Consider the following 24451-nt stretch of genomic DNA (forward strand, 5'->3'; position numbering starts at 1 on the left):
ATTTCATTTATCGTGCGTTTCCGCACTGGCAAGGGAGCTCTGTAGTAACGCCGTGCGCATGCGTGGAATTAAACAAGCAAGTGTTTCCCGCTCAATTCATTCTCTTTCTCGCTGGCCAGCGATTGAGCATGGACGTGTGTTTAAGCTGTCTCTCTACATCTTTCGGACCTACGCTCGCTCACATCTATAGAACAACATCCCAGCACTATGCTCATACACACAGAAGATGTAACAACAAGAACTAAAGATGTGGTTATATATTTACTACCTAAATAAAGTGTTGTTTAAGTTGATAGTCTGGAGTTCAGCGTTCCGTTATATTCGTTAATTTTATAGTAGGAAGTCAGGTATACAATCTAAAGATGTATAACCCACTTTCCTATATGAGAATGGGGGAGAAAAAGATATACAAGGACAGTGATGAATATTAGAAATATGTAATGATGGCTGTAGTAAGTGAAGGACAATGGTGAGGCAGATATGAAAGGGTATTAAAAATGGGGCTAGGCATTTCTAAGATGTAGCTCAGGGGAGAGGAATACATACTTGCAGGTATAGAAAGGTGTGACTAGTGAAAATAAAGCAGGGAGAGGGGAAGGTAACTAGTAATGTAAAGAGGAAGAAATATGTGTAGATTTTGATGTCATATGATTTATAGCAGATGAACGGTGCCATTATTATAAATGTGAAGGTGGAAGGTATTGGGAAGTTGAGAGGCGGGAAAAGCTTGACAGAAACAGGACCCAGTGAGTGTATTCACAAACCTAATGCTTTTAGCACCTCACTTTTACTGTGATAGATGGGTCTAATTGAATATGGTGAAATACCCTACCTATATACATATACATAACTGCATACAGAGCAATGTGCAATCGCAGTAGAAACATGTTGGTCAATGTTATATATGCCGCAGAAAACTTCTTAATATTTAATAAAAAAGTTTTGGATGTGAATAAATCCCTACTCTCTGCTTGGTTATCAATTTTTTATATATGTATATATCTATATAATAATGAAATTGTTGTTTATAGTGCTCAGGTGCACAGCAACACATCAAAAGTGCATGTATAGCATATACAATTATGTACAAAACTCAAGAAAATGAACAGTGTATGAGTCGTGATAAACATATAAGCATGCGTATGGAGGGGTGGATATCAGGTGTAGTGTTGCTGACTTTCAGGAAGCATGGTGGTTTTAAAGGATACAATGTCTTGGCAACTAACAACTGATGCAGGTAGTTTGTTTCATGCATCAGCAACTCTGAGTGTAAAAAAATGTTTCCAAAAGTCATACAGGGGTGCTGTTTTCTGACTTTGTGTGCTAGACCTATGTGTGTTAGACACGTGGAGCTCAAAAAGAAGATCAAGGTGGTTGTTGGCATGATGGTTAATAATTTTGTGGGCATTTACCAAGTCAGTTACCAGACGTCAGAGCTTCAATTTCTCTTTGCGCAGGGAAGCAATATATATCATCATCATCATCATCATTGTTTAACGTCCGCTCTCCATGCAAGCATGGGTTGGACGATTTGACTGAGGACTGGCGAACCAGATGGTTGCACCAGGCTCCAATCTGATCCGGCAGAGTTTCTACAGCTGGATGCCCTTCCTAACGTCAACCACTCCGAGAGTGTAGTGGGTGCTTTTACGTGCCATCGGAACAAGGGCCGGTCTGGCAGTACTGGCAACAGCCACGCTCAAATGGTGTCTTTTATGTGCCACCTGCACAGGAGTCAGTCTAATGTTTTGTTCACATGTCACCGGCACAAGTGCCAGTGAGGCGAAGCTGGAAATGATTGCGCTCAAATGGTGCTTTTTATGTGCCACTGGCATGGGAGTCAGACCACTGTTTTGGCAGTGATCCTGCTTGGATGGTGCTGTTAGCGCTCCACTGGCACAGGTGCCAGTCATCAAGTTTGGTTCAGTTTCGATCTCACTTGCCCCAACAGGTCTTCGCAAGCTGAGTTTAGTGTCCAATGAAGGAAGGTTGGCATGGGTGCCAGTCGTCGAATTTGGTTCAATTTCGATTTCGATTTCACCTGCCTCAACAGGTCTTCGCAAGCAGAGTTTTGTGTCCAAAGAAGGAAAGGTATGCATAAGTGGGCTGGCTACACCCCTGGCAGAGGCCTTGGATTCAGGTCTCACTTTTCTTGCCGGGTCTTCTCATGCACAGCATATTTCCAAAGGTCTCGGTCACTAGTCATTGCCTCGGTGAGGCCTAATGTTCGAAAGTCGTGCTTCACCACCTCATTCCAGGTCTTCCTGGGTCTACCTCTTCCACAGGTACCCTCAACCGCTAGGCTGTGACACTTTTTCACACACCTATCCTTATCCATTCTCGCCAAATGACCATACCAATGCAATCGTCTCTCTCTTGCACACCACAACCGATGCTTCTTAGGTTCAACTTTTCTCTCAAGGTACTTACACTCTGTCAAGTATGCACACCGACATTACACATCATTCGGAGCATACTGGCTTCATTCCTTGCGAGCTTATGCATGTCCTCAGCAGTCACGGCCCATGTTTCACTGCCATGTAGCATAGCTGTTTGCACACATGCGTCATACAGTCTGCCTTTTACTCTGAGCGAGAAGCCCTTTGTCATTAGCAGAGGTAAGAGCTCTCTAAACTTTGCCCAGGCTATTCTTATTCTAGCAGCTACACTTTCAGCGCACCCTCCCTCGCTACTGACTTGGTCGCCAGTTGTCAAGCAGTAGCAGTGGTGGGTGGAGGACACAAACACATACACATGTGCATGTGTGTGTGAATGTGTATACATTCACGCATGCATGCATGCATACATACACACATACATATAAATAATGGGCTTCTTTTAGTTTCTGCTAACCAGATCTACTCACAAGGCTTTGATCAGCCTGAAGTTAGAGTAAAAGACACCTGCGTAAGAAGACACGCAATGAAACTGAACCCAAGATCATGTAGTTTGGAAGCAAACTTCTTACCACACAGCCATGCCTGCACTTATATACAGAAATTTTAACATCTGTTTCATCATGCCTGAATAAAGAGTTTTCTGCACAGTATTTCACCAATCAATGCAATTCCATCAACTACCTTAGATCTGTCTTCATCACTTATTTCCAAGTCTTCTTTAGTTTCTCTCTTATGCAGCTCCCATTCACTTTGGACATACAGCCCTTTTTTATAAAGCCGCCCTCCTTCATACATGCCACATGCTCATACAAACACAATCTTCCCTCTTCACACTACATCTAATACATCTTATGTTCAGTTTCTCTCTCAGCTTGTTTGTGCTGTCATTCTTGAATGGATTTCATGTGTGTAGCCTTTCTAATACATGATCATTTAACTTTGATGCATCTAATATCCATATTCTTACAAAAAAGTCTTGGCAGAGAGAAATTTAATACACTCTGTTTATTTTTATACAGGTACACTTTTAAGAAATTCTTGAACTGTTATGAGTGACACTCATGGTTTTGTTCCAATACAAGGCATTCATGATTTTGTAAATATCTGTTGAGAAATGCTTTAGTTGTATTCACAAGACGTCATTTTGAACACTGAATAGAATTCCATTAAGATTTCTTACTGCAAATAGTGTAGTCTAATAAAATAATGCTTTTCATTTTACATTTAAAATTTCTACTCATTTTAGTTGTCACAGCAGCTGGTTTTCAATTGCAGAGATAGAACAGGGACAGATGGTGGTATTGCATCCAAACTTCATAAAAGGCATCAACAAATTTTTTTTTTATTTTACTATTATAGCAGGTCATATTTTTAAAATCCTCTAGTTTTGCTGAAATGAATAATATATTTACGTGGAGAGGGTCAAATCAGGTGATGAAAGTTATGGAGAGGGTCATAGCCCAACTAATTAGGAAGAGAGTTAGGTAAGATGAGATGCTGCTTAGTTTTGTGTCAGGGAGAAGCACCACTGATGCTACATTCCTGGTAAAGCAGCTGCAGGAGAAGTACCTAGCCAAAAATACACCTCTGTACTTGGCTTTTGCTGACATAGAGAAAGCTGTTGACAGGGTCCCTCAATCCCTTATCTGATGGTCATTGCAGAATCTAGAGATAGATGAGTGGTTGGTGAGAGCTGTACAAGCCATGTACAGGGACTCTGTCAGTAAGGTGAGGGTTGGCAACAAGTATAGCGATGAATTCAGTGTAGAAATAGGAGTTCACCAAGGATCAGCCCTCAGCCCCCTCCTGATCATCATAGTCCTCCAGGCAATAACAGAGGAATTTGAGTCGGGCTGCCCATGGGAGCTCCTCTATGCTGATGACCTTGTTGTTATTGCTGAATCACAACTAGAAATGTAGAAAAAAAATTCAGGTATGGAAGCAAGGTCTGGAATCAAAGAGCCTTAGAGTTAATTTAGTAAAAACCAAAGTCTTAGTAAGTAGGAAAGCAGACAAATCAAAAATCTATTCAGGTAGATGACCCTGCTCAATATGTAGAAAAGACATAGGTAGAAACTCCATATGGGGTACCTGGTGAAAGCTATGGACATATGAGAGGTGCATCAATATCAGAGGAAGGTTAACAGGGAAAATAGTCTTTGTGCATGGCAGATGTACAGGAACAACAAAAGTCAGTAGTGGAGGCGATTGCTCCTAGAGTGTAGCTGCTAGAATAAAAAGAGGCTGGGCAAAGTTCAGAGAGCTTCTACTTTTGTTGGCAACAAAGGCCATGTCTGACAGTGTGTAAGCATCTTGAGAGAAAAATTGGGTACAAGAGGCATCAGATGTGGTGTTCAAGAGAGGCAACTGTGCTGGTCATGTGATGCATATGGATGAGGATAACTGTGTAAAGAAGTGCTGATCTCTAATTGTGGAAGGAACCTATTGAAAATGTAGACCCAAGAAGACATGGGAAGAGGTGGTGAAGTCTGATCTTTGAATATGGAGTCTCACGGAGGTGATGACAAGTGATTGTGACCTTTGGTAATTTGTTGTGCTTCAGAAGTCTCATCAAGCCAAGTGAAATTGTAGTTGTGGACAGTGAAGATGATGTAACAGCACCTATGCCTGTGACACGTAAAAGCACCAGTGTTGGTGACACATAAAAGGCACCCACTACTCTCTTGGAGTAATTGGCATTAGGAAGGGCATCCAGCTGTAGAAATCAAGTCAAAATCAGACTGGAATCTGGTGCAGCTCTCTGGCTTACCAGTTCCAGTCAAACTGTCTAACCCATGCCAGCATGGAAAGCAAATGTTAAATGATGATGATGAGGATCATTGATATGTATCTAGAATTAGAGCACACTAATTTAAGTAATTTAATTTAGCACTTGACTTTCTGGTTTTGACAGCAAATTTCATACTTTTCATAATAAGGAAAATTCCTTTTTCATATTACTACTGTTACATTAACTGCAAGTGTATGCAATGCCTTGTGGACATACACATCTTTGTTCTGCATTGGTATTCCATTGTCTTTTAGAGCCAAAGACTATGAGAAAGAACAATCTTAGAGGAAACTATATCATGTGGCAACATTGAGGACATGTATTTACAGGAAATTCTCAGCATCTTTTGGCTAGCTAAAGAAGGACCAAAGCTCACATCAATTTTAACTTGTTCATGGAAGTAAAAAAATAGCAGATCTCCAAGAATGTTGCTAGAAATTTGCAAAAGACAGCCCAACTTAGAAAGAAATACTTTTAGCAAGCAACCTTCACAATTATGCACATCCACATCTTGAAAGAGAAACCTGGAAGATGGGGTTTGAATAACTCTGAAGGTAATCATGGTTGCTAACAATGGACAACAGGAGAAACAAGAAATAATAATTAAAAATAAAATTATATCATAATTACCTAATTTGTTTGGTATTTTATGAAATTCATTTACATAAATTTTAATGAATGGTGATATGGTATCCATGGCTATCAATGAGCTTATCAAAAACCTGATATTTAACAAGAAAAAAATACAGTATTATAAATTAAAATACAAAAATACTTAGCTAAATTTTTAAAATAGTCAAAAGTGAAACATTAAATTAACAGTACAGTGGCATGAGAAAAGCAATAGGTTCCATAAATATTTACAGATATTTTTTAAAAATTCGAATAACTATCCAAACAATTTTAAAATATCTTATACCATCATCAAAAAATAAAGGTTCTGTGTCAGATATTCTCAAAGCTGAGTAATCTTGTTTTCAGAAGTATGAGGGGCTACCCAAAGGAAACTGGAATTTTACAATATTATTTTATTTATTTAAATTCAATCATCTTCAAAGTATTCTCCATTTGAAGCAATGCATCAGTCTAGGTGCATTTTCCACTATTTGAAGCCATGCTGGAACTTTTGCAAAGTGATGCCTTTTAATGCCTCCATCGATTTTTTCTTCACCTCTTCCACATCTGCAAATTCCATAGCACCAGCTTTTGTCACCAGTGATAACCTTTGAAAAAAAGGTCCGGATCAACTTCCAACTTTTCTTTCAGTTCATGACATGCATTTAGTTATGACTGCTTTTGATCTTCCGTGAGCAAGTGAGGCACAAATTTTGCTGCAACTCTTTTCAGTCATAATTCCTTGCTCGAAATTCATTGGCAGGAGCTCTAGGACACACTAGTCATATCAACAAGTTTGTCAACTGTTTGGTGACAGTCCTCCAAGATCAGTTCATGAATTTTCATTCGTTTGGGAGGTTGATGGTTGTCCTGAACAAGATTGGTCTTTAAGTGACAAGTGACCATTCCTAAAGTGTGAAAATCACTTGTAAATTTGTGTTTTGCACATGGCAGCATCCTTGTAAGCTGTTTGAAGCATGACAATTGTTTTGGCTGCTGTTTTCCCCAGTAGAAAACAGAATTTTACCGAAGCACGCTGTTCCTCCATTTCAGCCATCACAAATTGATGAACAAGGGAGAAGTACTGCAAAACAAGGACACACCACATGGCAGTATGGCCTTAGCCACCACCACTGGTCAGCAAATTGATGCCTGAGGGCCATATCAAGTGGCTTCTAGTAGCAGAAGCCTGAACTACAACAGGTTTGTCCCACACAGAACGTTTCCAGTTACTTTTGGGTACCCCTCATACATCTTGTCAGGAGACCAGTAAAAGGGAGGCAACTAAAAATATGCCTTCAACAGTACTTCGCATTCATCACTTTGGCAAGTTCTACGTAAGCTCGGGGCATACAAATATATTGTGAAGGCAAGGTAAGAATAGGTAGCAAGTTCAGCGAGTAATTTAGTCCACAGATGTTCATGAGGGCTCTGTCCTCAGCCTTGCATACATTTACAGTTCAAGACAAGATGTCCCTGAGAACTTTTATGGGCTGATGACGTGTTTCTTACTGCAAAATCTTGTCAAAAAATTCCAAAGCAGGAAGCTCTAGCTACATCCAAAGATTAAAGTACTAATTGGTAGCTGAGAAGAAAAAAAATATCAGTGTTCTGTTTGGTGTGAAGGAAGGGAATAGATAGGAGATGTATTATAGTGATTGTAATTCATTTTGTGTCTATTTTGCATCCATACTGTGTCTATTTGTATCAGTTTGGATGAATTGTATTTTGGATGATTCAGTTGTAGTTTATATATATCAAGTGGCTTTCCGTTTTCCCATGTGTTCGTTCCGTTGTCTGTAGTTTATTGTTCTAACGTCCTGTACCCTGATATGCATGTATATACACATGTAGATGTAAGTATGTACATATATGTGTGTATACATGTATATATATTCTTTGTATTATTACATTATTGAACGCACACGTCCTTTTTTGCAAGTAAGTCTACTATTATTCTGACGTGACTATCTTTCTATCTATCTATCTATCTATCTGTCTATCTATCTATCTATCTTTCTATCTATTTATCTATCTGTCTTCCTCCATCTTTCTATCTATACCTCTGTCCTGGCCTCTACTTCACTGCTATACCCTTCTGTCCCTTCCTCCTTGTTCCACTTCCTCCCTCCACCATCCTCTCTATCTATTTATCTATCTGTCTTCCTCTATCTTCCTATCTACCCCTCTGTCCTGGCCTCTACTCCACTGCTTCTGTCCCTTCCTCCTTGTTCCACTTCCTCCCTCCACCATCCTCTCTGCTCTCGTGTGACCTGTGGTCAACTTTCTTTTCACTCCAGCCGCTGTGAAGGCAAGACGAACTACTAGCGTTCTACCTCAAATTTGCGTTTGGCCGTACGGCTTTTGAATGTTGTTTTCACTGTCCATTTTTTCCTGTCTTGGTTTGTGTTTGCCACCTTGGAATCCTCTGTGTAGTGGGTTGATCCACTACTCAGGAAGAGACTATTCTAGAGTACGTTCTGTCTTGTCTTCGAAACGTCTAGATAGAATAGAGACAGCTGATGAAGGGATATTCCAAGTGGCTTTCCGTTTTCCTATGTGTTTGTTCCGTTGTCTGTAGTTTATTGTTCTAACGTCCTGTACCCTGATATACATGTATATACACATGTAGATGTAAGTATGTACATATATGTGTGTATACATGTATATATATTCTTTGTATTATATATATATATATATATATATATATATATATATATATATACTCTCGGAGTGGTTGGCATTAGGAAGGGCATCCAGCAGTAGAAACCCTGCCAAATCAGTTTGGAGCCTGGTGTAGCCATCTGGTTCACCAGTCCTCAGTCAAATCGTCCAACCCATACTAGCATGGAAAGCGGACGTTAAATGATGATGATGATATATATATATATATATATATATATATATAATAATTTTCCCAGAGGATGTAGCAACCATTACCAATATAGCATAAGAACTTACCTTAGGAGATCATTAACTAGATTCCTTAAGGGTCGTTCTCACAGTTTATATTTATATTATAAGGTTTTTAACTTTTAAATTTTCATATTCAAAAGAGACAGAGACTTCAAATTCGATATATCGATTTATTCACCACTCTATGTTAACATTTCTGTGCCAAACTTATCCAGTGACTGGTCCATTGGATTTAGACATTTGGCACTTCCAAAGCCTGAACTACAACAGGTTTGTCCCACACAGAACGTTTCCAGTTACTTTTGGGTACCCCTCATACATCTTGTCAGGAGCCCAGTAAAAGAGAGGCAACTAAAAATATGCCTTCAACAGTACTTCGCATTCATCACTTTGGCAAGTTCTTCACTACTCTCTGAGGCTTGTATTTTGCAAGTCCAATGGGCTTATGATATTGTATATCCAGACATTCCAATAAATATGTTTATTAGGAACCCATTAAGGCAAATTCTGCAGTTTGCTACAACTTTCGTCTAAATACTTACAAAATTATGAATGAGAGATGACTGAATAATTTTCTAATTCTGATTTTTTTTCCTTTGTTTTTAATGGAGAACAACAAATGGGACTAGAAACTAGCTGAAGATCAATAGTCAGTGTCAAGTACTGGATTGTATTTATGACCAAGTCACTCAACAGCCCATTAATTCCATTATACCCCTCCTTTACTATCTAAATCTTTCATGAATCTGAGTTAACAAAAGGTTAATTTGAAGAACAGGGTTATCATAGTAATTTATAGTTATAATTTACTATAATTTTCATAATATTTTATGGTATGGTCATTACACCCTACCACAGTCGTTTCAAGTTAATCAAGTTAATCAAGTAAATGATAGACTACCTAATAAGATGATAAACTTATAAATAAACTGCCTAAGGGGAAAAACAGCCTTTCCTGTTTAAGATTATAGAACCTGAGATATTTTGTAGCTTTGTCATCAGTTCATCTGATTCAAAAGAAAATAACAAAAGTAAGTAAAAGCAAGATCTACTTTGACACTGAAAATAAAATATCCAACAACAACAACAGCAGCAGCAGAAGCAGCAGCAACAGCAGCAGCAGCAGCAGCAGCAGCAACAACAACAGCAACAGCAACAGCAGCAACAACAACAACAACAACAACAACAACAACAACAACAACAACAACAACAACAACAACAACAACAACAACAACAACAACAGCAGCAGCAGCAGCAGCAGCAGCAGCAACAGCAACAGCAACAGCAACAGCAACAACAACATTACCTGTAAAAATTATCAAATGATATTAGCCACATACTGCAGCTAAGATCATCAGTTATCTCATTCAATGTATCAACTTCAGAGTCTATAACTCTTATCTTCACTACTAGATTGTCATATTCATTTTTCACTTCCAAGATCCAAACATGAACGAAATAAGTTGCAGTGTCTGAAGTTTTAGATATATCCGACTTAGAGGCTTGATGACCTTTGTATTTGATGCAAAACCAATCTGGAATATTAGTCATGCTTTGTATTGAATGTAATTCTATATTCTTAGCTTTCAAAATGGAAGACTTTATGCAGAATTCTCCATAGCCTTGATTTTGATCCCACTTGATGTTAACATCAACAAACATAACAAGTGGAGTTGCTAAAGCAGTACAAAGAGCTTCTTGACAAATAGCATCAATGATTGGGCGCTTCAAATTATCAGAACTTTCAGTGTATAATAATGGAAAACATTCTTGGGGAAATTCATGATGTTTTATGCAATCATTTATATTAGGATCTGCTTCCATTTCATCATCATATGTTTCTGTAGTATATTCTTCTTGTGAAATGTTATTTAGTGCTGAAATTATCTTTGAATGAATTACATCATATGTATAGTCAGCAGGATAGAGGGTATTCAGTTCAGAACAATTTTGAATAAAATGTTGCCAAATATATTTGCATTCTCCTGAGATGCATAGAGTAACTGGATCTCCAACAGCAATTACAACATATTTAGCTCTTGACATTGCAGTATTTAGTAAAAGTTTATTATTCAGAAAGTTTGTGTATTCTGCTTCATTACAGAGACTTGAAGGTGTATGTACAGTGCTAATTATCACTACTTTGTACTGTTTACCTGCAGGTTACAAAATAAAACAAGAAGTATTAGTATTAAATCAATGTCCAATGCTTATGTACAAAAATAATACTTAATAAAAATCTTTGAAAAAGACTTGGTATGTTCAATGTTAACATATAAAGTTATATATATATATATATATATATATATATATATATATATATATATACAGCAATAAGAAAATGGAGGGGATGAAGAGGTGGTATTCATCAACTTTTAGACATTATATTATGTCTATTTATTTATTTTTTTAAAAACCATTAACAATATACACACATGTATAACATATTATGCTTTACATATATAATATATAAAAATATAAAAATACCAGTGATTATTAAAGTATATAACGTAGAGCATAGGAAGTAGAATAGTATCTTACAGCTGTTTCAGCCAAGAGGTCATAGTACCCCACTTTACTTCCATCTCTTCAGTGAACTGGAGTATTTGGTACATAAGATTAAGGTACTTAGGTGTGCCTCTGGGCTTTGTCAGAGAGTTTAGAAAGTTCATAAGGTTAAGTTATAAATATAAATACAAACATATATACACACTTTTACATATATATAAATACATATCTATACATTTATATGTATATGTATATGCATACAAAGGACTCAATTATTATTATTATTAGGTGTATCATATTATTCCTCTTAGATAAAGTATAAATAGAGGAAAGAAAAAAATTATCAAAAGAGAAATAATAGTGGAATTTAAATGATCAATCTATCTTAAGATTATTGTAGTTATGTAGGAATGAAAAGGTATATATATATATATATATATATATATATATATATATATATATATACATACACACACATATATATATTTACGTACAAACAAACCCATAGGTACATACATATTTCATGTGTTGAGAAGGGAGGATTACTGTAGTAGTTCGTATTTTTCTTTTTATATAATTATAATAATTATACTCAAACACACACACACATATACTCTTTTACTTGTTTCAGTTATTTGACTGCAGCCATGCTGGAGCACTGCCTTTAGTCGAGCAAATCGACCCCAGGACTTATTCTTTGGAAGCCTAGTACTTATTCTATCGGTCTCTTAGGCCGAACCACTAAGTTACGGGGACGTAAACACACCAGCATCGGTTGTCAATCGATGTTGGGTGGGGACAAACACAGATACACAAACATATACACACACACGCATATATATATATATATATATACATATATACCACGGGCTTCTTTCAGTTTCTGTCTACCAAATCCACTCACATGGCTTTGGTCGGCCCGAGGCTATAGTAGAAGACACTTGCCCAAGGTGCCACGCAGTGGGACTGAACCCAGAACCATGTGGTTGGTAAGCAAGCTACTTACCACACAGCCACTCCTGCACCTATATATATATATATGCGATATGTTTTCTATTGATGGCTTGAGATAAAGGTCCACAATAAGTGGGTTAGAGTTTATATTAATACCTATGATATTAGTCGGTACTAAAAGTAATAAATTCCCGGGTATTAATTTAGATACTTTATTATTTTCCATTACTTTTTGTTTATCGAGTTGCTGAAATATTACTAAGGGGATATTGTTTTAGTAGACTGCATATGACAGATAAGTTATTACAAATTTATTAAAAAACAGCATATAATAATGTATGTATCTGTCTAAGTAGGAGAATCATTTGTATATTTACTAAACCATACAGGTAATATAAGGTTAAAATTATATGTTGGAAGTTATTCGGACCAAATTCAAATAAGGGACAAAAGACCAAAATTGACAGTACAAGTTGTTTCACTAAGTTGTTATTTATCGCTAAAATTATGCTTAAAAAGTATTCTCCGATAAAATGCATTAATTGTAATTCTCCATGCAACAGTGTTTAGTTACTAAATTAATGAACCAACTTAATATATCTCCTTATATATCCTCTTTTATATATACCTACATATTACTAAATTGTTATTTATTGCTAAAATTATGTTTAAAATCTATTTTATCAGACAAAATGCCTCAAATGCAAGACTATATAAGAGTGTTGAGTCACTTAATTAATGAACCAATCAGTCATTCAGTCCTTTAAAATATTTATCCATTTATTCAGTTAATTACTTTTAATGTTATATTTAAGAGGTGTGTCTGTGTGTGAGTGAGGGGGGGGGCTTATTAAGTTATAAATAGAATGAAGGGAGGTAACCCTGGGTTATTGAGGTTTATAATTAGAATAAAAACATACTAAAAAATTTAGGTCCATTATTCAATCAATCAATCAATCAATCAATCAATTTATTGCTTCTGTAATGGGGTTGCATATCAATATCAATGCCTCTATCTATATACATAGATATATATGTACAATATATACATATACAACCATATATATATATATATATATATATATATATATATATATATATATACATACATATACACATATACATACATACACACACACATAGATATATATATATATATATATAGTAGTTGTATACTGTTAACTTAACATGACAGTCCCAATAAGGAAATCATACTACTGCTATTTAGCCCTAGGAAGCTGGACCGCTTCCTGTTGACCTTGACACATTTCCTGTGTCCTTATATTTACAAGGGGGAGACTAGCCTAGCCTGCATTCAGGGACATGTTTCTGAGTTTTGGGTCGTCATCAGCCTGAAGTAGCATGACAATTTCTCTTTATTATAGGCACCAAGGCCTCTGCATAGAGGGGGACATAACAAGGACAAACAATACAAAACGTGGGGTACATAAAACGAATGATGAATGAAATGAATAACTTACAGTGAGGTGATGAAATGGCTTACGAGTCCCCCAAAACTCACAGTTTCATTTAACAGTTCTCTTATACAGTTTATGATCATTTTTTTTCTACAATAATTATATGTTGTCTCAGCTCCTCTGTCGTTAGTACATTTGGCAGGATGTCGTAACCCACAAATAATCCACTTGCTTTAAAATCATGTATTTGTTGCAGTCTCTTCATTATATGTTCTTCTACCACTATAGCTTTTTCTTGTTCTTCAAACGTTCCAGGGTCCAGTTTAATTCTTACTAATCCCTTTATTTTAGTAATCATCTTCTCCAACTCTAAATCCTTGTTGTAAAAACAACCACTGTTCTGATATTTTTATATTCTACTTTTCCAGCTACCTTTCCTTCCATCCTTGCTATATCCTTCTAGTTTATCATCGTTTCCCGCCAATTTATACACTTCTCCTTTCTTGTTAAATCTTTTTCAAACTCTGCGTCTTGGGTTCGATTCTCCGTTTCGTCTTTTTCGGTTTCCTTTTCGTTCCCCCCTCTCTTTTTGTTTTTGGGTCTTTGGCGGCGATTCAGTCCACATACGTTTTCTATCTGTTCCTTCTAAACTTTCCTCGCTCTCCACAATCTCCTCCTGCTTTTCCTCTACCTCTTCTTGTTCAACCTCTACCATTTCATCTTCACAGATCTCTGTTTCTACCACTTGAACCTCTCTACAGGGACACACCACCTGTATGTGTCCCCTACTTCCACATCTATAGCATACGGGTGGCCTCCCCTCTACCACAACCCTCAGTCGGGTGTCATTGGGGAGCACCAACTCCTCTGCGATGTTATGCAGGTCAGGCAGGGTTATATGGGTTAGAATTTCCAACCCAAAACCCCACCAGTTGATCTCTTTAGACCACTCCACTTTTATAATTTCCACCTCCTTTTTGCAATTATAGATTACTGCTGCCACCAGCCATTCTAAATCTATTTCCAGTGGTACTTTTCCAATTTTTATCCTTGCGGCTCTTCTGCCGCAATATACTGGCAAAAGAGCCCACTTCTCTGTTCCCAGAGGTATGGTAGAGTATCTCTTTGCATCTGCTTCGTTCTTAAAATACACCTTTACAGTTCCGTATTTCTTTCCTCTCGTGAAGAACACTATTTCTTCCTTAATTCTGCTTAAGCAATTCTCTATTACTTCAGCCTCCGCTATATCAATTTTCTTTGATGTTACATTGAGTGTCTTATACATTATAATTCTTTTTTCAGCATTTTCCATCACTTCTTTGGGAGGACTAACCTGCAGGCAGTCCTTCTTTAACAATTTAAAGTGTTTCTTTTTTATATTTTCCATCTCCACTTTAACCTTCTTCATCTCCATGTCATTGGCTGGCCGACACCTGCCAGCCACTGCCACTGACACGTAACTAGTAGTCATTACAAACTTCACAGAACAACAACAGCAATACTTCAACAATTATTAATAGCAGTAATTTCAAAACTTCAAACTAATAACAGCAACTTCAACAATTTTTCAACATTTTCAATTACGATATTCATCAACTTACGTTCTCCGTTCACAAAATCACAACATAACTCCAAAAAAACAGGTACTCAACTCTGCAGTAGCATGACTAGCTGGCTGAAGATGCCTGTCAAGCTCTTGTAAACGTATATATTTCTTGTGAAACACATTCACTGATTACAAAAATTAGAAATGATCCATTTCTAAATCTCACAGAGAAACTTAAGCAGCAGTGTTATGATAAAGTAGTTGCATACTGTCGACTTAACATAACTGTCCCAATAAGGGAATCATAGAAATCCGCTTGATGGACCAGATGGAGGCCTTTGCAGAAGGAATGTTCGAAGCGTACGCTTGCCTGGGGAAAGTGGACTGGCGAACAGGTCGACATATTTACCAACGAACTCAGGAGATTGGCTAAACTGGTGGGATATGAAGGAGAATCGCTGGACTGAATGGTTAAGTTAGCGTTTGTGACTGGCTTTCCTGACCACATGTCGGTCAAGTAGCAAAAGCTGCTGAACGTCAACTCAATAGCGATGGCGGATATCATAACTCGGGCTCGCATGCTAGTTTTGTGTTGCAGGACACTGCTGGTAGCAGTGACTGCAACAACGAAAATTGGACGAGCAAGGAGTATCGGAGAGGGGTCAAAGAAGGAACGTGTGTGACCATTCAAAGCCTGAGGTCATTTGCTACCGGTGTTGAGAAACAGAACATATAGCCAGCGAATGTCTGCAGGGAAACGGTCTAAGGGAGACTACTGCGCCGGTAGTTATCCCTTTGGATCAATAGAGGCGCGTTTGTTGCTACCTGTAGTCGACATTCTGGTGGAGGGGAAGATGTCGTGGGCCCTTGTGGACATGGGCTGTATGACGACCCTGATGACTCCAGAAGTGGTAGAGACGTGGAATGGAGAAAGCAGTGTGAGGGCAGTCGACGGAAGAGAGGTACACTGTGAAGGCATTACAGATGCGCAGATTGTGGTGCAGGAAACAAAGCTGACGCTGCAAGCAATTGTAGTTGGCCACTTGGTGGATAAGATTGATGTAGTGATGGGGATGGATGTAATCACCCATTTAGGAGGTGTCACTGTCAATGAGTTCAGTGTAACATTTGGGGTTGTGGGGAAACCATGTATGGCGAGACCGTGCATTGGTGAGAACTGCGAAGAAAACTATGTTGCGCACACCATTGAAGACCAGGACTTTCATGCTGTCTTTGATGGCCGGAGGTGGACAGTGGAGTGGCCCTGGAGGGGAGAGTCCCCGATGTTAAAAAATAAAGTGGGCTGCTATCAGCATACTCTGAAAGGAGATGCCAGAAGCGAGTTTGAGGGGGTGGTGGAGCGGTGGATTAAGGAGGGAATATTGATCCCTTGAGAAGAAGTAGAGAGCGGAGTCCTGCTGCTGATGGCGGTGGTACAGCCCACAAAGCATAAGGTCAGACCAGTGCTTGACTTCCAAAAGCTGAATGACCATGTATCATGTCATACAGGCGGCGAGGCCACAGATGTCTGCAGGGACACCTTGCTAGAGTGGAGGCAGATGACAGGGGCCTCCACGATCGTCAATTTGAAGTTGGCATAGCTGCAGGTGCATGTGGCTGAGAGACTGTGGAAGCATCAGCTTGTCAGGTATAAGGGCCGGACATACTGTCTGACCAGGCTGAGGTTTGGGCTAAATTCAGTGCCAAAGATTATGGTAACAATTCTCAAGGCCATCCTGGGAAAGATGGACAGAGTAAAAAGGGCCACCAATTCGTACATCGATGACATCCTTGTGGATGAAACCATAATGCCAGCAATGCAGGTCATAGGCCACCTGAAGAGTTTTGGACTGATTGTCAAGCCACCAGAGGCGATGGAGGGAGGCGCTGCAGTGGGCCTCAAGCTATGGAGAGACAAGGCTGGCACGTTGATGTTTCAGTGAGGGAACGAGATCCCCGAACTGGGCACCAGCATGAGAAGACGGGAACTGTTCTCGGTGTGTTTGGGGTGGCCATGCTGGGGCACCTGCCATTTTGTGTTGCTACATAATTTTACTTCACAAATGCTTTTTAGGAATTGACATTTGTTGCACGAGAGAGTTTGATGCCACTGCCCTCATCTACACCTCCTGCCATGAAGTTGGTTCATCTGGGACACTTGACAGTATGAGGTTCAGTTTTATTATGAAGACACCTGCATCCACCCCATGCAGGTCTCTCAGGTCCTTCGGGAGGATATTGAAGAGCTGTGGAGCTCTGAAGCCCAGGCTATTGCAGTATCTTGTCCTACATCTTGATGGCAAATTTGGAGTCTTGGCACTATGCAGTGGCACCCAGTTCTAGCATTTGTGTAACTCATGATGCCAAAGTTTGGGACAAGTCCTTCCAGGATCTTCCAGATGAATATTATGGCATATCTTTCTTGCCTATGCTCTAAGGAATAGTCTTAATCTCTTGAGTCTTTCCTAGTAGCTTATATGCTGCATAGAGGCTATCTTCTTCATAGAGGCTATCTTCTTCATGTAGCTTCATTGGATTGCCTCAAGTTCTGAGATTAATTTGACACAGGTTGAGGACCATAACTGAGAGCAATAGTCAAAGTGGCTTAGGACAAGTATCCTCCAGAGGACCATCATGGTTTCCTGATCTCTTGTTCTAAAAGTTCTAAGAATCCATCTGGTCAGTCACCTGCATTTCATTGACAATTTAACAACATGAACATGAAAGGATGCATTATTATTCATGTAAATGCCCAGGTCTCGCACTGACTCTGCCTCTGGGATTGCAATCCCTCCAGGTCCAGTGTATTTAATGAGTATTGCATTTAGTTTTGCATGCTTATAGCGCAAGGCTTGAAACTTTTCAGCATTAAACTGCATGCTATTATTTTCAGTCCACTTGTATATTTCATCCAGCTCACATTGCAGGTGCATAGTGTCTTCAGGGTTCTGTATTACCTGTGAGACTTTTGTATCATTGGCATAACTTGTGATTGTGGCTAAGAGCATGTCTGAGAGAGCCATTATGAACAGTAGTGATCCCAAAACAGTGCCTTGCGGAACACCGCTCACTATTTGCGTGTCATTGGAGGCAGCCCCATTGGCTACTACCACCCGACTTCTATCCTTCAGAGTCATGAAGCCATTCTCCCAATTTTCCAACTATGCCGAGGTCACGCAGTTTGTGACATATCATTCCATGATCAACTTTATGAAAGGCCTTTGCAAAGTCAAGATATATCACTTCCACATTTGAATGGTTGAGCAGCTGTTTCAGCACCCAGTCATAGTGTTGTAAGAGCTGAGTCAGGCAGCTTCTTCCTGGTCGGAAACCATGTTGGGTGTCAGGCAGCAAGTCATTTTTTTTCAAGGAAGGCGATTAGTTTTCTTCTGACTATTCATTCCATGACCTTGCTGATGTGCGAGGACAGAGAGATAGGTCTGTAGTTCTTGGCCTCCGCTCTGCTACCTCCTTTATGAATAGGGCATGTTTTACCCTCCTTCAGTTTTCTTGGAAGTTTGCCAGTTGCAAGGAAGCTCTGAAAGAGGGACTGCAGTGCTCTTGCTAGGACTCGCTTACAAGACAGTGCCGTGTGGAACACCGCTCACTATTTGTGTTTTCATAGAGGTGGCTCCATTAGCCACTATTGCCTGACTTCTATCTTTCAGAAAGTCATGTAACCACTCTCCAAGTTTTCCAGCTATGCCAAGATCACGTAATTTGTGGCATATCACACCATGATCAATATATATATATACTACACTCTCTGAGACTACACTCTTTGAGTGGTTGGCGTTAGGAAGGGCATCCAGCTGTAGAAACTCTGCCAAATTAGATTGGAGCCTGGTGTTGCCATCCGGTTTCACCAGTCCTCAGTCAAATCGTCCAACCCATGCTAGCATGGAAAGCGGACGTTAAACGATGATGATGATGATGATATATATATTATACACTGGCATATGTTGGTTTGTCAGATAAATTCGTTTTGTTCCAATGGTATTTGAATTAACGTGTAGCTTTATTCTTCCTCTACAACTTTTGCTCATTGCTTCTGATATCTGAATGAATTTTACATCTTTTCAGACAGGAAAATAATGACCATTTTCCACACCTGCTTCTCTTCACTTTCACTCAAGTTCGAAAACTTCCTAAGTCACTCAAGAAGTTTGTAGTATATATGTAGAAGGTGTTTATTACTAAAAGAAGTGCACATAAATAGTTTACATGCTTCAAGGAGAGGAAATTTGACCTCATAGATTTACTGTTAAGTTGATTTGCTCAGTTCAATGAGGATAGATTGAAGGAGCTCATTCACAATGAAATGTACCAATCCTCTATGGAACTGACCCAGGAGATGGAGTGCTTTCACGATACTATTGTCCATTATCTTCACTAAATAGGCAAAGTCTAAAAGCTTGGTGAATGGGTGCCACATGCTCTGAATGAAAGAGACAAACTCTGGCACTCTGCTTTTGGCACCAGTTTGCTCACTCAGCACTAAGCTACTTATGAACACAGAGATTTCTTTATCACATCATCACTGAAGATGAAAAAGAGTGTCCTTATGTCAATATAAAGCTTGTCCTGAGCTGTGTCCAAGCAAAGCAATCATATGCATTTGGTGGGAGATGGAAGGGTTAATTCACCATGAAGTGCTTGAAAACAACTACACAGTCAATACAGAGCTTTACATCCAGCAAATGCACTGGTTCACTGAGGCAATCAGGCTGAAATGATCCAACTGATGACATGGCATGCTTCTTCAACACAACTTGTGCTCATTCCAATATCACTAATTCAACAAAAAATATTCAGCTAGGAAGTTCTACTGCATCCACCATTTCCTCTTGATATAGCACCTTTGGATTATCACCTTTTTCTGTCACTCTCTGAAAGTCCGTGAGGCATTTTGTTCAACAATGCTGGAAGTGCAATGTCAGTGTACATTGTACACCCAGTGTACAATGGGTTCAATGAATTCTTCAGGTCAAGGCCCAGTGATTTCTACCATCAAGATTGACAAGCTAGTGGAACATTGCAAAGAAATCATGAACAATGACTGATTTATTAAAATTGTTAAGGAAAAATAAGGATTAAAATAAATAGTTAAAAACAAACAAATTTATCTGACAATATGAGGATAAGGGCATACAAAAATGTATATGTCCATAGAGGTGTTTATTGCTATGAAATTAACTCAAACTAATATCACCATGATAGTGCATCTCTTTCTGAAAGCTGTTTTACAGCAGAAATTGCAGCACAAGTCTGGATTGGGTCGTAGACTTAGCTCACAGTGAACATACCACCATTGTTAACCACTCACCTTTTTATGTAACTTTGTAATTTTGATAAGATAAAGGTACTTACTTATATTTTATTATAGCTTACCTTGCACACTGATAACATTATTTATATTGATGCGTTCTCTCAATAAGTATTCTCTTATCAGCTTAACCTATGAAAATATAAATAATTTTTACGATATAACTGTAATGATATGTGATCTAGTCATTCATTTTATCTGATTTTATGATCGTAATTAGAATAGGAAATGCAGGCTGTATTGTCATTGCCAGTTAATGATGAGTTTATTAGTAATACAGTGTTCCTGGTTAAGGTAAGAAAATAAGTGAACAGAAAACTGATTAAGATCCAGTATTATGAACTTGTCAAATACAATGATCAATAGTCCATGTTGTAGTTTAGCACCAGGTCATCTTTAACTGAGTAGACCTAAGATCAAGATATTCCAGCTATGACTATCCCACCATTTTTTCCTAAGCATTAGGAGACTACAATATCCATTAGATCTTCCTTTTTTGAAGATGGCAGTCTAATTTGAGGGAAATTTGGTTGTTATTTTTTGCAGATCAAGTGAACATGGAGACTCTCTCACTGTTCTGAGATTTAACACATTTGTAAATTTATCAAAAACCATATATTAAGCCAAAGAATTGTTAATAAGATTAATATAACTCATATTACAACTTTTCACATGACTTACACAATACCTGAGGGAAAGCTATGAATTGAGAATGTCTCTTGAAACGGTTGAAAGGAAGGCAACTAAAAGTTGCAAACTACAGTATATATACTGTATGACAGATATACTGTATGACAGATATACTGTATTTTAGTCTGGTTTTCTAGTGAGTGCTACCATATGTTCTAGCCAAATTTGTGATTCGCTTATTATAATCTCTGTGATATTAATCTTTTATCTTTTACTTGTTTCAGTCACTAAACTGCAGCCATGCAGGGGCACCATCTTGGAGAATGTTTTAGTCAAATGTATCGGTCTCAGTACTTATCTTTTAAAGCCTGGTACTTATTCTATTGGTCTCTTTTGATGAACCATTAAGTTATGGGGATGTAAACACACCAGCACCAATTATCAAGTGGTGGTGGTGGTGGGGACAAACACAGACACAAACACACACACATATGGGGGGGGGGAGTCTTTCAGTTTCTGCCTACCAAATTCCTTCACAAGGCTTTGGTAGGACTGAGGCTATCATAGAAGACATTTACCCAAGGTGCCATGCAGTGGGACTGAACCCAGAATCATGTGGTTGGGAAGCAAGATTCTTACCACACAGCCATACCTGTGCCCAATATATTTTATTTCACTGGGTGGGTGCATTTTATAATAACAAACCAAACAAGGCTTTATCAGAATAAATAAAAGATATAGAATTATTTATTATTTTGAGACTATACTGATTCAACAAATGAGAATGTTTGCATTAAGTGATAGTCAGTTCCCCAAATAATTCTAAATGCTTAGTTTTTCTCAAATACTGTATATAAATTATGTGAAAAGTATATATGTTAAGTGGGTAAATAATGCAGTTAGAATGTTCTTACTTGCTGAAGGAAACAGAATATAAAACAATCAGATCTGAATTTGATCTTTCTGAATTATTAACCCATTCTTCTATATGTTCAAAAGACTATAACAAATACTACAGAATACAAAAATGTAACCCTGTGAAGATTATCAAAGAAATAATAATTTCCTTTGAAGTTCAAGAACTAACTACCATGATTATTCATATACGAGATACACTTTTCCCCACCAGATTTTGAAACTTTTGAAATTTTGGTGCACCTTATGATGAAAACAAAGAGTTATCTCATTTTTTACTTTTCCTTTTTTTTTATAGATCTAAATTTACATGATTTATATTCCATCAAATTACATATAAAATACTGGGCACAAAAAAAAAAAAATGATGAAACCCATCTCAAATTTAGTCCATGCCAAAGTTGAAGAAGATAGACAGAAAAATCTGTAGCATTTCTGAAGTTAGAAGACCTTAGTGAATAGGTGATAATGCAGTATGACCAGCATTGAAGTCAGTACAATTAAAATTCCTAACAACTTAGAAATTAGTCTTGGCTGGAGTCCAACTCACAAAGCACAAAACTGCCAGAAGAATTTGAAGACAAGTTGAAGGAATTTCAGGATTTCATTAAAATATCACCTATAAATTTCACTGTCTGATACATGTTCTATTTAGAAACGTAGAGTTTGTCAGCTATTTTAGAGAAAATAAATAGTTTTCAAAAACAACATCATATACATTTATCAATAACACAGATTGTATAACTTCCAAAATGTTAACTTTACACAAATGTTTATACCTATACAAATAAAGTTCAAAAGTTACTTTCATATTTGCTTTTGTTTTATTGAGAAAGTATGAAATTTCTCAATTTATCTTATATAGCAAGTATAGTAAACCTGGCTAAATTCTGTTTTTACCGTTAAACTAAAGAAATGTCATGGCATATTATTACACATATTTTTTCCAGTATTTCATTGCCCATAATCAGTTTTGCACATTAAACACCAGTGCATATTATACACAAATAAATACAATTCTTTTTTGCCCACAAAAAACAATGTAGGATCTTTACCTGATTCTGTTCATTTGAAACAACACAAATCTCTTCTGGCAACAATTTTTCCTCTTCATCTGGCCAAGATTTCATCACATCTTTCACAATAGTTCGTACTTTCTCAGCCTCCATCTTATTATAATATGACATATTTTGGGGCAAAGTTTCAGCAGTGCCTTCTACAGAGTAAAACTGCAAAGCTTTCATGTCACTTACAGGATTTTCAACTTTTGAAGTCATCTCATGAGAAAGACCATAGAAAGAATAAGCCAAGAAATTAACAATTTCTTTACAGCTACGATAATTTTGTTTCAGGAAAATGTATGGTGGGTGTTGCATCACTTTATTTTTCTTCCCTTGTTTTCTGTAGTATTCAAAGAGACGTTTCACAATAGATATTGATAACAGGTCTTTTGCCACATTAGTACTATGCACCTAAAACAAAAATGTAAATGTTGATAGCAATTTTAAGTTAATATTATAGTCATTATCATAAGCAATTTTACTGTTTTTCATGTTAGTATAGATTTAAACCATCAGCAATGTATCATGATCTTAGGTTGTCTAATTTATGTGATACAATTTTTCCTAAACTTGTCTTTACTATTTCTTCCTAAGTCTTCTTAAAATTAGCTCATCTAAGTTATTTTATAGAAACAACTCACAATATGTTTGCAACCAGCATGCACTGCCTCTTCATATTAAATGTTTACTCCAAATATAGTCAGCTTTCATGGTTACTTTCTTAGCTAGCTAACATGTAACTTCTTCATAAATAACATTAATCATCCAAAAATTACATTCAAGCCATTTTCCCATTCGCTTATGGGTTCTCTTTATGTACTGTAAATGATTCATTGCTATATATATATATATATATATATATTATATATATTGTTCATTGCTAATATATGTCCCATATAATCTGAGGGAGAGAATATGGGTTAGGAATATGAGTAAGAAGGATATCAATATTCATATTTTGCTTACAGCTAAAATAAGTGAAATAAGCAATAGAAGAAAGTACAAAAAGTATCTGGGATATGGTCATTGACTTTTGAATTCATATTTCAATATGTAAGGATGAGAGTGATTGCTCAAACAATAATGTCAGATATGGTAGAAACTAAAAGATATTGTTATCTGGAATATGAAGGATGGTGAGTTAGCAGAATCACTAGCACACCAGAAGCAAAGCCTAACAGTATTTCTTCTGGTGTGCTGAAGTTAATTTTGCCTTTCATCCTCTTGGGGTCAATAAAACAAATACCAGTTGAGCACAGGGATAACTGTAATCAATTGACTATCTCCTATCCTAAAATTTCTGGCCTTGTACCATTTGAAACAATTATCTAGAATATGCCACATGCAAAACTAAATCTCTCTCAATTTTGGG

At 37.6% G+C, this 24451-nt stretch overlaps 1 protein-coding gene across 1 annotated transcript in view; it reads right to left on the minus strand.

Moving 5' to 3' along the window:
• Nucleotides 1-24451, minus strand: part of LOC106882711 (uncharacterized) — an 82119-nt gene that overhangs the window by 7908 nt on the left and 49760 nt on the right. Inside the window, exons 10-13 of the mRNA XM_014933474.3 lie at nucleotides 23074-23490; nucleotides 20539-20605; nucleotides 10028-10877; nucleotides 5821-5912 (exon numbers count right to left, since the gene is read on the minus strand). Coding sequence (XP_014788960.2) covers nucleotides 5821-5912; nucleotides 10028-10877; nucleotides 20539-20605; nucleotides 23074-23490 — 1426 coding nt within the window. The remainder of the gene's footprint in view (nucleotides 1-5820; nucleotides 5913-10027; nucleotides 10878-20538; nucleotides 20606-23073; nucleotides 23491-24451) is intronic.

This window comes from Octopus bimaculoides, chromosome 5 (genome assembly GCF_046866305.1).
Source record: "Octopus bimaculoides isolate indiv1 chromosome 5, ASM4686630v1, whole genome shotgun sequence".
NCBI lineage: Eukaryota > Metazoa > Mollusca > Cephalopoda > Octopoda > Octopodidae > Octopus > Octopus bimaculoides.